Here is a 13,980-nt window from a genome sequence, read left to right as displayed (position 1 = left end):
CCCCGCCCCCTCCACGGGGCGGAAGCGCGTTTCCGAGCGTACGAACGTCTGTCCTCACTTCCGTTTCCGCTCCCGCTGGGGTTCCGTCGCTCCGTTTCGCCGAGAAGGGCGCCCACGGGGTGCGGCGGGGACGGGACGGGACGGGACGGGACGGGACGGGACGGGACGGGGCGGGGCGGGGCGGGGCGGGGGGAACTTGGCCCGGCCTGGCCTGGCCGTAGGGCCCGGCGAGGTGGCATCGCGGCTGGGCCCCGGGAGGCCGCGGCCGCTGAAGGCGGGCCTGGGCCTGCGGGGCGAGGGTGCCGTCGTGGGGGTCTGGGGGGGCCGTGCGAAGGCAGGCCGGGCTGTCAGCTGCCGGGTGGTTGCTGTCGTCCCGCAGGCCCGCCTCCCCGGCCTTCAGGATGTCGTACATGTTACCGCACTTGCACAACGGCTGGCAGGTGGACCAGGCCATCCTCTCGGAAGAGGACCGAGTCGTGGTCATCCGCTTCGGGCACGACTGGGACCCCACCTGCATGAAAATGGATGAAGTGTTATACAGCATCGCCGAGAAGGTAAAGCGGAACCGTAACGTGGGACGGTCGCTTTCTGCGCTCAGCGTTTCAAACGGCTGACACGAAGCCTGAGGCAGGTTTTAACTCGGTTTCTGGAGAGGTATTCCCGCTTTAGGAGGCAGCGAGAAAGCTGTTTGGTTTGCTTTCGTGAGCATCTCCTAAAGTCATTTGCTGCTCTGATGTTTGTAGTATTTAATGGGGGGGGGGGGGGGGGGAGCGTTGCAAGTTCTGAAGGCAGAATCGCTGCCGGTTAGTAATCCATCGTTTAACGAACGTCAGCATTCAGGCAGAAAAAAAAGCGCTTGGTAGTAGGACTGCTGTGACCGTAGGAAATGCAGCACTGTCACTTCACAATCAGAATGTATAGTAGCTTCAGGTTTCCATTTGAATAACTCGAAAAGTTATTTTCATTTTGACTCTTAAAAATGCTGAGATCCTAAAATATACAGGGTGGTTTTGATTAATCTATCGGCGATATTATTCGTGGAGGCAGATGGCATTCCCTTGAGTTGCATGGGCTGAATTAAATTTTAGGAGGCAAACTCTGAAGCTGTTTTCAGATGGAAACTGAATGCCTGCTGACGGCTGGTCACTCGCTCAAGAAAGACAGATATTGAAGAAAAACTGGGCTGTTTATGAACAGCTATGATTTACCTGTTCTTATATTTGGTAGAGGTTTTGCATAGCGATAGACATAGAAAATTGACAGCTCTTCTTTAACTGAACCACATAGAAAATGAAGCAAAAAAATCTGAACCAGAAAAGGTAACTTGGGTATGAAAAGGAGTCTGCTATCTTCATGTAAAATTGTATGCATACGGAGTTCTTTCTTTGGTGGACTCCTTTCTTTTTTTAATGTTATTTTTAAATAAATAAACTTCTGTCTCTAAAACCCTTACAATGAAAGATTTATACCCATAGCCAAAAGCTAAGACATAATGGAATACAGTAAGGAGTTGTGACATGGTTTAATGTAGCTGTTTTGTGTTTAACATGGTGGGAGTGTCTTATGCTCAGATACTGTTAGTATCAACTTTTGGCAGGATGCTTGGCAATTTGGCAGACATTGGCAGTTAGGGGTGACTGGGGGAAGAAAGAACAATGTAACTTCTTATTTAAAAATCTCCCTCTGCAGAAATGGCAAATTAAAGGGGAGATCCTTCCTCATCCTCTTGCTTACAAGCCATGTTTGGATCTCTGCTGTTTTAAAGAGTGAGTAAAAGTTCCAATTGTACAGGTGTTTTTACTAGAGAATAATGCAGAATGTTAACATGCTGTAATTGCATGCTACATCTGAAAAAATGTAGCCACGTTTTACATTTGTTACCATGGTGCAATATTCTTTTAGTCTGCAGCATATTTTTGGGTAGCAGTAATGTTTATCTGTACTTTATAATAGGAAAACAGGATTTTTTCCGTTTGAATCCTTTTGGGGGAAAAGAAACTAGAACACTATATGACAATACAAAGCAGATTATTTTCACTGAAATGTACTCCACTTACAGTTGACTGGTGGTTCTTTTTCCCAGTGTTACATGAAAAAGAAGCAACATTTCACTGAGTTTCAAAACAAATTATAATTGTAAGATGTTAGATTCTTGCTTTGTCAGGGTTTCAGCCAAACATCTAAGGATTGAGTTTCACAAAATTCCTCTGGAACACCTTTTTTAAAAATACACTTTTTTTTTTTTTTAAAGGAGGCTCACAAGTATAAAAACCCATCCCCTGAAATACAGGGGTTTGGCTGCTAAATTACTTTAATACCCCTTTTTTTAAGAAATAATGTTAAAACCATGATTTATGTAGGACTGAATACTGTAAATCAGATAACCTCTTGTGAAACCAGGTCACGTTAACCAATAGGTTGTATTGGGTCAATGTGGGTTTAGGAAGGATTGTTCAAATATTTTGCATTTGTTTAACCATAATCAGAAGTGTGAATAGCTGTGGCTTTCACTCAAACATTAGTTGTGCCTCTGCCTTTCTGTTAAGGTTACATGAAAAGTGAGAGAGGAAAAGAAGGGGGGGCAGGGAAAAAGGGAGCTATAAAAAAATATATTGGTATTATAGTTACTGGTGTTTGTAATTAAAGCTGAGCAAAGCTAATCCATTTACTCATGTCTACAGTATTTTCAAAATTATTAGCTGTAAGCATTGCTCTCAGCAGTATGTCTTTCTCTTTTCCCCTAGAAATTTATCACCTAAACTTACAGCATAATTAGCAAGAAAAAAAATTCAAATAAATATTGACAGTACAGACTTTCAAGTTTGCACTTACTGTGTGTGCAGCCTCTTTCAGGTCAGTAATGCAAGTCTGCTAGCTGCCTTCAGCTTGAATGATGTGTTGCAAAAGCTCGTCTTAGTTCCTGGGTTTTCTCTCCTGTGATTTCCATGTCCATAAAAACTTCTAAACATAAAAAACGTTGTCTAGAAACTGGTTAGGAAGATGGACTGTAAGATCTTGTCTCAGGTTTCCTTGGGTATTTGCTGTATGAGCTTTGGGCCATAAGGTAACGTATGGCTGTGAGATTTGCTTCTTAAAGGGAGCTGAAATCTTAACAAAAGAAGAGTATTCCTTACCCCTAAAAGAAATATAAAGAGACTTCATGATCGTTGCCATTCTTCCTAGTTATTGATCATATTCTGTGGCAATCTCATGTTGTAGGAATGCATTAATTTTTTTGGAATGACATTGTTAATGAAGAAAGTCAGGAGGGAGAACTTCGCAGGACAAACGAGATTTGTTTCACCTGGCATATGATTTTTCCTACATCCATGTTTCCTATTTACTAGCTAAGTGTATGGTCTTCATCAAGATAGGATACAGAATCTCTATCTGATGTTAAGGGTCCTATAGATTCCTCTGCTTTATATTGAGCCATTCAGTTTAAAGATTTAATAGTAGTCCACCCAAGCGGATACAGTTCTGTCAAGTATTAAAATAGTCTGTAACTGTGGCTAGGCAATACTGTACTTTTGGGTTTTGTATATGTGTGTTGAGTAACGTAGACTAATTTGTGAAGCTACAGTAATTAAGAATAAAAAACCCCAATCAAAATTGAAGCCCAAATTCTGAATTCATGCTGCTGTTTGATTTTTAGTTTCCTACTCATCCTCAAGCAGCTACAATGGCCTGGTAAGACAGAGAAAGTTTTGAATTGAAAGATGGCTAAAGGAAGTCAGAGTGTCAGAAATAAATACATTTGAAAGTTAATACGTGTCTTGTTTTTCTGCTGAAAATGTTTTTATCTTCAGGTGTTGAGCAAGCTGTCCAAAAGGAGGTCTATCACTAGAGTTTGTTTGTTGTTTTTTTTTTTTTCCAGAAAGCAGCTGACTTACTGCAACAAATTTACTATATTTTAGTGTATGTTATGAGGTTAAGTACTTTCAGAATAAACTTGTGTTATTATGTGTTCAACTTATAAAATACCACAAGGTTTTTTGCATATTGTCTGGACGGTAAAATTTTGGTTTACACTAACAACCTCAGTGTAGTCTCAACTGTTGCAGCTGCAACTGCTTTTATTCAGTGTGGTTTCCTTGCTCAGAGTTGTATTTAATTCTTGTTCTGAGGTCTCTGTACTGTAAGCCCAGCTATAACTCAAAAGTCAGGAAGATAACTTCTCAGCAACCACTGCCTTCAAATGATAGTGAAGCTTGTTCTATATAGGAACGTGCTTTTTGAACTGACAGCTCTGTCTGGGGAACGGATTCATGTCCCAATGGATGGGGAGAGGTTAAGCTTTGGTTTGTCTCCACAGACTTACTAGCTCAAGTATAGATCAACTACTGCATCCATACCAGCCTGAATCCAGAAATACTTCACTTGCTTTTGCTTAGAAAGAAGCTAAAGCCTTGTGAATTAGAACCAGCTGGCTCAGGTGCTGCTCTGTAGTGCTGTGAAGCTGGCTCTGTACAGCATCTTGGCTCCAATATTGTATCTGAGACAGCAAGTGCTGCTTCAGGCTGTAAAACTGGTCAATACTGTGCAGAGAGACACCTTTGAGTAGTTCTGCAGGGCTTGTCTTGCGTTGAAATAAAATGCCTATTGGTGACAAGCCTGCCCAGCCTGCCATGGCCACTAAACAGTAGGTATTATGGCCACTGCAGTGCTTCTGCATCACCCTTTCCATATTTAGCCTCTTACCCATCTTTTTTTTCTAGCTCATTCTTAGGCCTGAATCCCAACCTCCTCCTGCTACATATATCGGAGCGTTGCATGGCAAGGCCCATGTCACGGGCAGCCTTGGCAGCCAGCGTCCAAACTCAGCAAAACACATCCTTATTCAATGCGCTTGCAAGCTAAGTGGTTTTGGAGTGGTAATGTGGTCACATTTGAAATTAAGAAAGCAAGGGGGAAAGAATAGACCCACTTTCAAAGTTCTGCATTCAAATTTGAGAGTCCGTATCTAGCTTTGAGGTCTGCTTTAGACTTCATCCAAGCTTTTGAGCAGGTGACTTGTCATCAGTTTCACTTCTATAAAAGTAGGTAGGAGAGAAGGAAGATTCAGTTAATGTCTGAGATACATGGATAACAGTGGTAACTTGTGGATGTGCTGTGCAAAGGTGATTTGAATGATCCAGTCCTTTTGAGTAAGATTTATGTAATAACTTATTTAAGACTTGAATAGTCTGGTTCTCTTTTCTAAAATCTCAGGCTGTTGATGTTCATTGCTAGTGACAAGCATTTCTGGTTCTGCAACAGCTCAACTAAATTAAATGTATATAGTGTAAAACTAATTTAAAAGTTTTGTCATTCCAGTACTATGTGGAGTACACAGTTCTTGGAAGTAAAATTTTGGTTTAGCAGTGCTTTTTTAGTGGTCTTCTGGTGCAACATATAACCTCCTTGGACTAATCTTTCAGTGAACAAAGCAGGTCCTAAGAATGTTGTATTAATGCTTGGTTTAACTTAAAATTATTTTCTAATCTCCAAATAAAATAATTGTTCAAAGATTGTTTAGTTTGTCGGAATTGCCAAATGTGTTGCAGAAATTTCCCCATGTGGCAAAGCTGTACTGCTGATGCTAAAAATGCCAGCAGGATGGAAGAAGAAATGATAGGAGAAAATGAAAATGGCCCTTCAGATTTTGTGGTTTTGTTAAAAAACAAACAAACCAAAAAAACCCACCAAACAGAAAACCACAACTGTCTTTTGCCTCCTAAGGCAAACCAGGGAGTAACTTCAGCCACTTCTCAGCTAAATTGTTGACTCTGAACATCCCATTAAGTTTCTTAGAAATCTTTCATATAAAACTGAAATGGGTATGAATGAAGACTTCAGAGGGTGGTAGAGTTTGGTATCATGACTAACTTGGGTTTTCAAGGCTTTACGTCTTGCTTGTTTTGGAACATGGCTTAAATGGGATGTTTTCATTAGATTACTGACAGAGTCTAGGATTATAACTGCCTCCATAAAAGCACAGTAAAAACTATTTAAATGCTATTTCACTCCAGAACAGTTTTTCCTTTCTTCACTAGTAATACTTATTTACATCTTTTAAGTGTGATATTTTTTTTTTATAATTTAGAAACTGTCTTGAAGCAGAATTCCATCAAAATTTATTTACTGTGCACTTCTGTTTTTTTGTAAACAAATATCTCCATACTTTCTCAACTAGAGTGCCTGCTAGGATGTTTAATTACAGGGTACACCGTATATAACATTTTTCTGGTACAGTCTAATACTGTTTTGTGGACTAAAATAAAATATCTTTACATCACGCAGAAATTTATACTCATCATAGCATTTCCAGACCTTGATAGCAAAATTAACATGTGGGAAGTACTGTGACAAACAGTAAGTTTGTCATAAATCTTAGACCACGTGTTAACCTCAGACTGGCAATTTTGCACAGTCAGACAGGAAGGACCGAAATCGTATTTGTATGTAAGGAAGGACGGGGGGTGCAAGATTGCGTGTTCATGGTGTAACGCAGGAGTACTTGATAATACACCTTACAGTTAAAGGTTTGTGTAATTTAGATGTCTGCTGACTTATATTTTAGTGTGTTTGTGTTAATTTCTACTGTCCGTGCATAAGCTAAGTTTAGAAACTGAAACTTCCCCTAATTCCACTTGAGGCCAAATATGCTACATCTAGGAAATAAAAATGTGACATTGTTTTCTTTTGGGAATGAAGACATTAACTGTGACATTAAAGGGGAAGGATTCTTGTGCATTTAACTCAGTAACTCTGCAAAATGAAAGCTGTTCTACCAGAACTGCCCAGAGAATAGCTTCTCATCAAGGTCTTTTTTTCATTATCAGTTAAGTTTTTAAGCTCCTGTTTTAGCTTTACACCTCTCAAAAAAGCTATCAGTTTTTATTATTAAATTATCAGTTTTACTTTCATTTAATGAGCCTTGTTAAACAAATCAGGTGGTTTAGAGAGGAAAAAAAGGCTTGGAGGCAGGCACCAGGGCATTTTAGATCATTAATTTTCTGAAGTCTATAAGCAGCTGACAACAGAGGCAACATGTGTCAGCTTGGTTTGCACAGAGCAGTTACTCTACTTGTTTAGAGCTGTGCGTGTCACTGTGAGGTCTCAGTTGTATATAAAGGGCATTTGTTTCTCTGGATGTTGATTTAGCATCGTATCTTTCCAGTTGATACTAGATGTGAAATGAGCATCTTGGCTATATTTAAAAATACTTTCCATGTTAATTGGTGGTTGTGGTTAAAAATAGCAGCAATACTGTTTACTGGGATTTTATGAGTTAATATTTTGGAAAATAAATGTTGCAATAATGAAAGCTTATGTCTTTTAATTGGTAATACAAATAATCAAAGGCTTGGTAATATATATTGCTTTTATATTTCCTGTTTTCTTCTGTCTAGGTAAAAAACTTTGCTGTTATTTATCTTGTGGATATCACTGAAGTACCAGACTTCAACAAGATGTACGAGTTGTACGATCCCTGTACCGTCATGTTTTTCTTCAGGTACGTGATGGTTCTAGAATGTAACTCAGTTAAATTTTTTTGTGTGTCAAATACAGTGTCTAGGTAGATCATTTCTAAATGCATATTAGCATAGTGATGCTTATATTTTCATTGCTCTACAAGAGTAAACTGATTAAATAGGAAAATGGCTTGTTTTCCAATATAATAGAGTACAAATTAGTGATAGTGGAAACTGTTTTTATTATCCATTGTTTTTAGTTTTAAATCTGAAACTCCCTGTATAGAATACTGGAGTAATACAGCAGCCAAGCTTGGCAAACTTCTTTTAAAGATATACCCAAAGTATTACGTTTTTTTGGAGCCAAGGCGTCTACATTGATGAGATAAAATGTGCTATTGACAAGTGTGGAACTCTCTCTGGTGTTAATACAGTAGTGGGAAAGAAATACAAACAATGAGGAATATGCTGAAGGATAATTGCACTGAGTAGCAGTCTTGGGGGCATGTTTGCAATCTTTATTCTAGCTTTAGAAATGGGCAGTAAAATGCCAACTTGAGTGACAGGAGTGGATACTCTTTTCTTTGAGGCTTATTTTGCAAGACTGTTTATGTTATAAGGGCTTTTTTTGAATCCTACAAACCATTCTTGTGGGAGATATAAAGTTTCTTTCTGAATTAAAATACCATATTAACTTGTCTGTTTTTTCTCTCCCTTTAAAGGAACAAACACATCATGATTGATTTGGGTACAGGTAATAACAACAAGATCAACTGGGCAATGGAAGATAAGCAAGAGATGATTGACATTATAGAAACTGTTTATAGAGGAGCCCGCAAAGGTCGAGGTTTGGTGGTATCGCCAAAAGATTATTCCACTAAATACAGATACTGACGTTTCTTTGGAGATGCCTTTTTTTTAACCCTACATCCACTTAAATTTATTCTTGTGTATGTGTGTACATATATATATATTAAAAGAAAAAAAACCTACAAATCCTTCAACTTTGAGCATATTCTGAATTATTTAAAAGGTTTGAATTCTGTTTGGAAAAGTAGAAGACATGAAGCCTGGAACTGTCTGACTGCAGTAATACTGTAGCTGAATTTTGGGTTGTTTTTTTATTTTCATTTTTTTAAAGACTTTACTCTGTGTTGTCCTTTTGGTATTATGTATTTTTGTACACCAAAAGCCTGTTTGCAGGAAAACATTTAGACTGTTTTTGTTTGCTTTTGTTACACAAATAACTGGGAAAACTATACTATAGCTTTTTTAAAAGAATAAAGTGAGTTCCACTTATTCACCTTAATTTTCTCTAGCTCATTAAATTTGAGAATGAAAACAAATGTAATTGGATGCAAAGTCATAATGTTGAAGATGAAGGCTTATCACTTCTGTCAGGATTTTCTTGCATAGTATCTTGGTCTTCTGTATCCACTAAAAATAGGAATAAAACGCTAAGGTGCATTTATCGATATTTAGCAAAACTCAGAGAAAACATCTTCCATGACTTTGTGCATATGCCCCTCCCCAAACTTAATTGACTTCTGGTGATGGACTTCTTTTTCATGGTGATTATGCGTACAGTAGTTAGTTTGAAGTACTCAAGATTCTGCAGTGCCACGGGGTAATTGCAGTTCTGGAGCTGGCTGCATAGTCAATAGCTTAAGAAAGGATGAGTTGTGCTTTCTCTCATTTGACTTCCAGTTTGTCTAATGGTATACTAAAATGGATATATACTCCTGAGACTTGGATTGGATTCCACTGTGGCATGGCTTCTGAAGTTTCCATTTGCATTTCTGACAACTTTTGTTTTGTGGTAATGGAGCCAGTGTTGTGTGCATTTTTTTGGTTGGATTTGTTTGTTTGTTTGTTTTAAACTGATACATGCATATTTACAGGATTAAAAAAAACCAAGCTGGGCTATGCAGAAAGGAGATTACCTGTATTTTTAGTCCCGTTTGTCACAAGACAAAGTAGAATACGCTTTTTTACTGTCAAGTGCGTTTTAGAGGGTTTAGAATGAGTTAAGGAAGTAAAACACAGGGTCCTAATTTCTGCTTGAATTAATCTGGTTTACAGTGATTATTACTTATGGAATCATTTATGTCGGAAGGGACCACCAACCTCCCAGTCAAAGTAGGTCCCACTTGATCAGGTTGCCCAGGATTGTGTCCAGTCTCGAGTACCTCTAAGGATGGAGATTCCTCAGCCTTTCTGGAAAGCCTCTTCTGCTGCTTGAGCACCTTTGTAGTTGAAAAAAGTCTTCCTTGCATCTACCTGGAATTTCCTGTGTTCCAGCTTGTGTCTATTAACTCCCTCGTGTAAAACACCTCCAACTAGAGTCTGACTCTTCCCCATGCTCTACCTACCGTGGGGTAGTTGTTGCCAGCAAGAAGCCATAGTCTTCTCTTAAGGCTGAACTAACAGAATTTTCTCAAACCCTTGTATGCTTTGTACTCCACCATATCTTGGTGGCTCTGTTTTAACACCCTCATAACTATGTATTTTTTGAACTGGGGAGCCCCAAAATTGACACAGTATTCTGGGTGTGGTCTCACAGGAGCTGAATAGAGGGGACTGACCTGCTGGCTCTACTTGTGCTAACACTGACCAGTATGTGGCTGCAGCCTTTGTCGCCAGGACACCCTGCTGACGCAGGTTCAGCTTGTCCACCAGGCCCCCGCTCCTCTCCTGCAAGGCTGCGTGCCAGCCAGCCCCCGCAACTGCCCTGCAGCGTACGCTTACCCTGTCCCAGAGGTGACGCTTGGCACTCGCCCCTTTGAACTTCACGAGGTTCCTGTTGGCCCATTTCTCTAGCCTGTCCTCTAGCATATCAACCTCTCCCCCCAGTTTGACATTGCTTGCAAATCTACACTGATTAAAGCATTGATGGGAATGATTTCTTGATATTAATGAAGACTCTGTAATATACGTGAAGTATTAACACCTGCCAAAGTTTTAAAAAGCATATTTATCCTTCATTAGCGGAGGTATTTACCTGGTAATGCCTCAGTTTTTCCATTTGTTGCAAGAGGTTCCCATTATGTTTCAAACAAAATCTTTCCTGCGAAAAGTGCCAACGTTTTGGTGTACAAGAACCTTAAAGTTAGTGCAGATGTCTGGTTTTCTTTGACTCTACCATGTCTTGCTTAGGTCATGTTTAGTAACTGGAATTCCTTATCTACAAGTCTTTAAAACAGGCTCTTTCATCAAAATGGCTGATGTTAAAGAACTGAAATAGGCGCACTAGCATACCTGGATGATGTTACCTGCAGAGGTGTGCACAGCTTTCGGTGGGCTTGTGAAAAGAGTAACAACTGAATAGCTGTGATCTGTGCAAATACTGCCATTTCTTTTAGTGCAGAACAGTTATATTCATTGGACCTATGAAGTTTTGCAAAGGCACCTTTGTAATAACATCAAATAAGGTAAGGTGCATTTTGTAACGTAAAACATTTAAAGAAGCATCAAAATGGCACATGGAAATGGAAAAGTTTTGTCATCGAAGGATCTTGTTATTCTGAGAACATTTAAGTTAAAAAGACAACAAAGAAATATGATGAAAAATTTAATATTACTGAAATAAATGAAATACATTTTCATACATTGAAAAACTTTGTGACTGCATCAGTTCACTATATAGGATATAGTTTTCTATCCAAAATAGTGGGTTTTTCCTTCCCTGAAACTAACAGTTCTTTTCCAGTTACAGGAAATAGTGTCCCATTTAGAGGAATAAACCCAGCTTGCTCCTTTTTCCCTGGGGCAATAATTAAAAAAAAATAAATAACATTTTAGATTCTATCGTGACATGATGCAAACATGTTTGTTTTCACTAATGCTTTTGTGACTAGTGACGCTGATTGTAAACTCCCAGATTCAGTGCAGTGCTGTTCTCCCTTTATCTTTCTTGATCACATCCTCATTTCAGTGCTGCAGAGAAACAGTGCGTAAGTAGGTTAGTGGTTTAATTATTCATGAATGTGATTCAGCATAAAAGTAGGACGATCTCTGTGCAGTTAAATACATTTTCACAGATTGTACTAATATACTTCTGAAAATTGTTTCATAGTTTATCATGAAAAAGGCATCCGAATGAATGGATGCCTACATTAGCTCAATATATTTACAGATATTCCTGTCTTTCACTGTGTGAGCAGTCTCCAAATGACAAGAATAATTGGTGTGTCTCAGTTTGAATCAGGAAAACGCAAAACAACAGAAGATTACATCACTTGCACCCAAGGAACAGGGAAGCAATCCTGTCTCCTAAATACCAAGAACCCTGACTAAGGCATTCATTGGGGCGGGTAGCAGTTTCAACAGATAGCAACTTAAAATCTAGCACGCAATCCTGAACTGTAGTATGATTTTATATTACAGAGCGTTTGACAATAATACTAAACTTATCCTTGTTCCTTCCATCCCCCATCTTATGCTGTGAGAACAAACTACTGCTGTGGTCGGGGTGAATGTATTTAAGAGGTGTGCTCTGAGCCACATTGGGAAGATGAAGCAGGTTTAAAAGCAGATGTACATAAATTTAGACCAGCAGGAATCCTCAGTCAGCTAGGTTAGCATACTTGAGGGACAGGAATGGTGGGTGGGAGTGCTTTAAGCCACACATGTTTTATTACAAATGTCCAGCCCCGGTTTACATATTTGGGATTAGTTTGCACTACCCCTTGTAGTGGCACTCAGCTGGAAGAGATGTAGCAAGCTACAGTTTTTCTTTTCAAAAACTGGTAGCATTCTTTGGCTTTTGGCAAAAAGAAAGCCAAGGTAGTTTTAAATATTTTTTTTAAAAATCTCAGTATACTTTAAACTCCAAGTGAATGCAGGTATGATAAATACATAAACAATATTTTCATGCTAGGTGCTGCCCATAGTTCAAAACTAAGTGGAAGTACATAAAATACAGTAAAAGTTAAGTTTCTTTACTCTCAACTCTTCGTCGGTGTTTTCTATCCCAGCCTCTGTCATCAGGTCAGCAACATGCTTCTCGAGGTCATCAATGCGCTCGCCCATTTCTTCCAGTAAAAAGTTAAAGATAACTTATTTATAAATAAGAATTCTAGAATTCTATAGGTGGTTTTTTTTTCTTCTGTGAGAAAAACAAGCAGCTTTCTTCCAGATGTCTCAGCCTCTTACTTATTCATGTTTAATGCAGGATGAAGCATGCACAAGGTTGCATTATTACAAGACAACCCCACTGTCTCTTGCAACAGATAAGCATTCAAGTTCTAAATATTTTCAAATGCCTTCCTGTATGCTCATGAGTGAACTGGAGTATTTTCTGCATGAGAGATTGCTTTCTTTCCGAGTGACTATTTTAGGTGATACCATATAGTCAACCTAAACAATCAGAATACAAATGCTGCTAAAACATTATTCTCTGATACTAAAGCAGCCGCTTCCTGAAAGGTGGAGTTTCATAAAAAATTGAAAGTGTAATAAATTCGCAGTTTCAGAAAGCAGAGGTAGTTTCTGTCAGTAACAGAGCCCCTTCAGGTCTCAATTTCTCTTTTTAAGGGCTCGCCTTCCCAGCCAACAGCTGGTTTTAAACCAACAATGCGCAGCAATACGCTGATTTAAGTGGCATTTTTGAAGACGGCTGCTTTTTTAATATACCTTCAAAATCTTTACACATAATTTAGTGCTTCTTTTACTTGAAAGCCAGAATTGCCGCACAGAGACCAGCTCCCTGGGAGCTGACAGGACTTTTAGTAAAACCTTTTTTAGGATTTCCTTCTTGGTGAGGGGAAAAACAAACTGGGGGGGGAGGGGGGTGGGGTGCCATTCAGCTGTCTTTACATCATAGGTGTGCAGCAACGTCAGTCACTGTATCTGAATTTGATGTTAAAAAGCAAAACCCCCTCTTTACATCGACGCCCGCGGTGGGGACACACGCACCGAGCCCGGTCCGGGGGGGGGGAACCGCAGGCGCAGGCCGCCTCTCCCGCGCAGCTCCTAACCCGCCTTCGAAAGAGGATATTTCTCAGCGTTATCTTTTCAGTCAGGGCTTGAAAATTCTCCTGCAGCTGATACAGCAGATTTTCCGCCTGGGGGGGTGGGGAGAGGAATTAAAGAGAAAAAGCAGGAGCCCCGGGCGGCGGCCGGAGGGCAGCTACGGCCCAGGCGGGCGTTTTCCCGCCCTTCTCCCCTCAGCCCTGAGGGGCGACCCGCCGCCGAGCCGGGACCGGGACCGGGCAGGCGCCCGCCCAGGCGCAGCCCCGCAGCCAGGGACACCCCCCCCCCCGCCGCCTCCTCCTTCCCCCCCAAAAAAACCCGGCCCCGCAGCTCACCAGCTGCGAGAGGTCCCCGGCGTCCGGCGGGTCGGCGGCCGCCATCGGCTCCGGCTCCCCGGCCGCGGCGGGGCTGGGCGGGCAGGTGAGCGGCCCGCCCGCTCCCCCGGAGCCGCCTGCTCCGCCCCGGCGGCGGGCTCGGCAGCGGGAGAGGGAGGATGGTGGTGGAGTGTGTGTGTGTGGGGGGGTGAGATTGGGCTGGGCGCTCCGAAGGG

At 40.7% G+C, this 13,980-nt stretch overlaps 2 protein-coding genes across 4 annotated transcripts; one reads left to right on the top strand and one right to left on the bottom strand.

The window, feature by feature from the left end:
• Positions 1-8,766, top strand: TXNL4A (thioredoxin like 4A). 3 transcript variants are annotated; one of them, XM_030041681.1, is made up of 5 exons: positions 380-554; positions 1,690-1,766; positions 2,745-2,853; positions 7,395-7,498; positions 8,180-8,766. In XM_030041681.1, exons 4-5 carry the CDS (start codon positions 7,455-7,457, stop codon positions 8,349-8,351), a joined length of 216 nt encoding a protein of 71 aa, XP_029897541.1. In that variant the 5' UTR covers positions 380-554; positions 1,690-1,766; positions 2,745-2,853; positions 7,395-7,454; the 3' UTR covers positions 8,352-8,766. The 3 variants fall into 3 exon arrangements, with proteins under 3 accessions (XP_029897539.1, XP_029897541.1, XP_029897540.1); XM_030041679.1 differs by lacking the exons at positions 1,690-1,766; positions 2,745-2,853 and adding an exon at positions 1-119; XM_030041680.1 differs by lacking the exon at positions 2,745-2,853.
• Positions 8,767-11,015: 2,249 nt separating this feature from the next.
• On the bottom strand, positions 11,016-13,961 carry HSBP1L1 (heat shock factor binding protein 1 like 1). Its single transcript, XM_030041682.1, has 4 exons — positions 13,766-13,961; positions 13,456-13,522; positions 12,402-12,496; positions 11,016-11,393 (listed from the first exon to the last, which is right to left on the bottom strand). Exons 1-4 carry the CDS (start codon positions 13,808-13,810, stop codon positions 11,388-11,390), a joined length of 213 nt encoding a protein of 70 aa, XP_029897542.1. The 5' UTR covers positions 13,811-13,961; the 3' UTR covers positions 11,016-11,387.
• Between the last annotated feature and the right edge of the window lie 19 nt (positions 13,962-13,980).

This window comes from Aquila chrysaetos, chromosome 18 (assembly GCF_900496995.4).
Source record: "Aquila chrysaetos chrysaetos chromosome 18, bAquChr1.4, whole genome shotgun sequence".
In the NCBI taxonomy this organism is placed as follows: Eukaryota; Metazoa; Chordata; class Aves; order Accipitriformes; family Accipitridae; genus Aquila; species Aquila chrysaetos.
The sequence above is the reverse complement of the archived record's forward strand: the minus strand, read 5'-3'. Positions and strand labels throughout refer to the sequence as shown.

Bases quoted from the DNA above. Each gene is read 5' to 3' on its own strand.
- HSBP1L1 (XM_030041682.1), bottom strand. From the start codon at position 13,810: ATGGCGGCCGCCGACCCGCCGGACGCCGGGGACCTCTCGCAGCTG. The intron at 13,523-13,765 runs GTGAGCTGCGGG...CCACCCCCCCAG, and splicing joins CCGGGGACCTCTCGCAGCTG to GCGGAAAATCTGCTGTATCA. The intron at 12,497-13,455 runs ATATCCTCTTTC...TTAACTTTTTAC, and splicing joins TGAAAAGATAACGCTGAGAA to TGGAAGAAATGGGCGAGCGC.
- TXNL4A (XM_030041679.1), top strand. From the start codon at position 402: ATGTCGTACATGTTACCGCACTTGCACAACGGCTGGCAGGTGGACCAG. The intron at 555-7,394 runs GTAAAGCGGAAC...TCTTCTGTCTAG, and splicing joins TATACAGCATCGCCGAGAAG to GTAAAAAACTTTGCTGTTAT. The intron at 7,499-8,179 runs GTACGTGATGGT...CTCCCTTTAAAG, and splicing joins ACCGTCATGTTTTTCTTCAG to GAACAAACACATCATGATTG.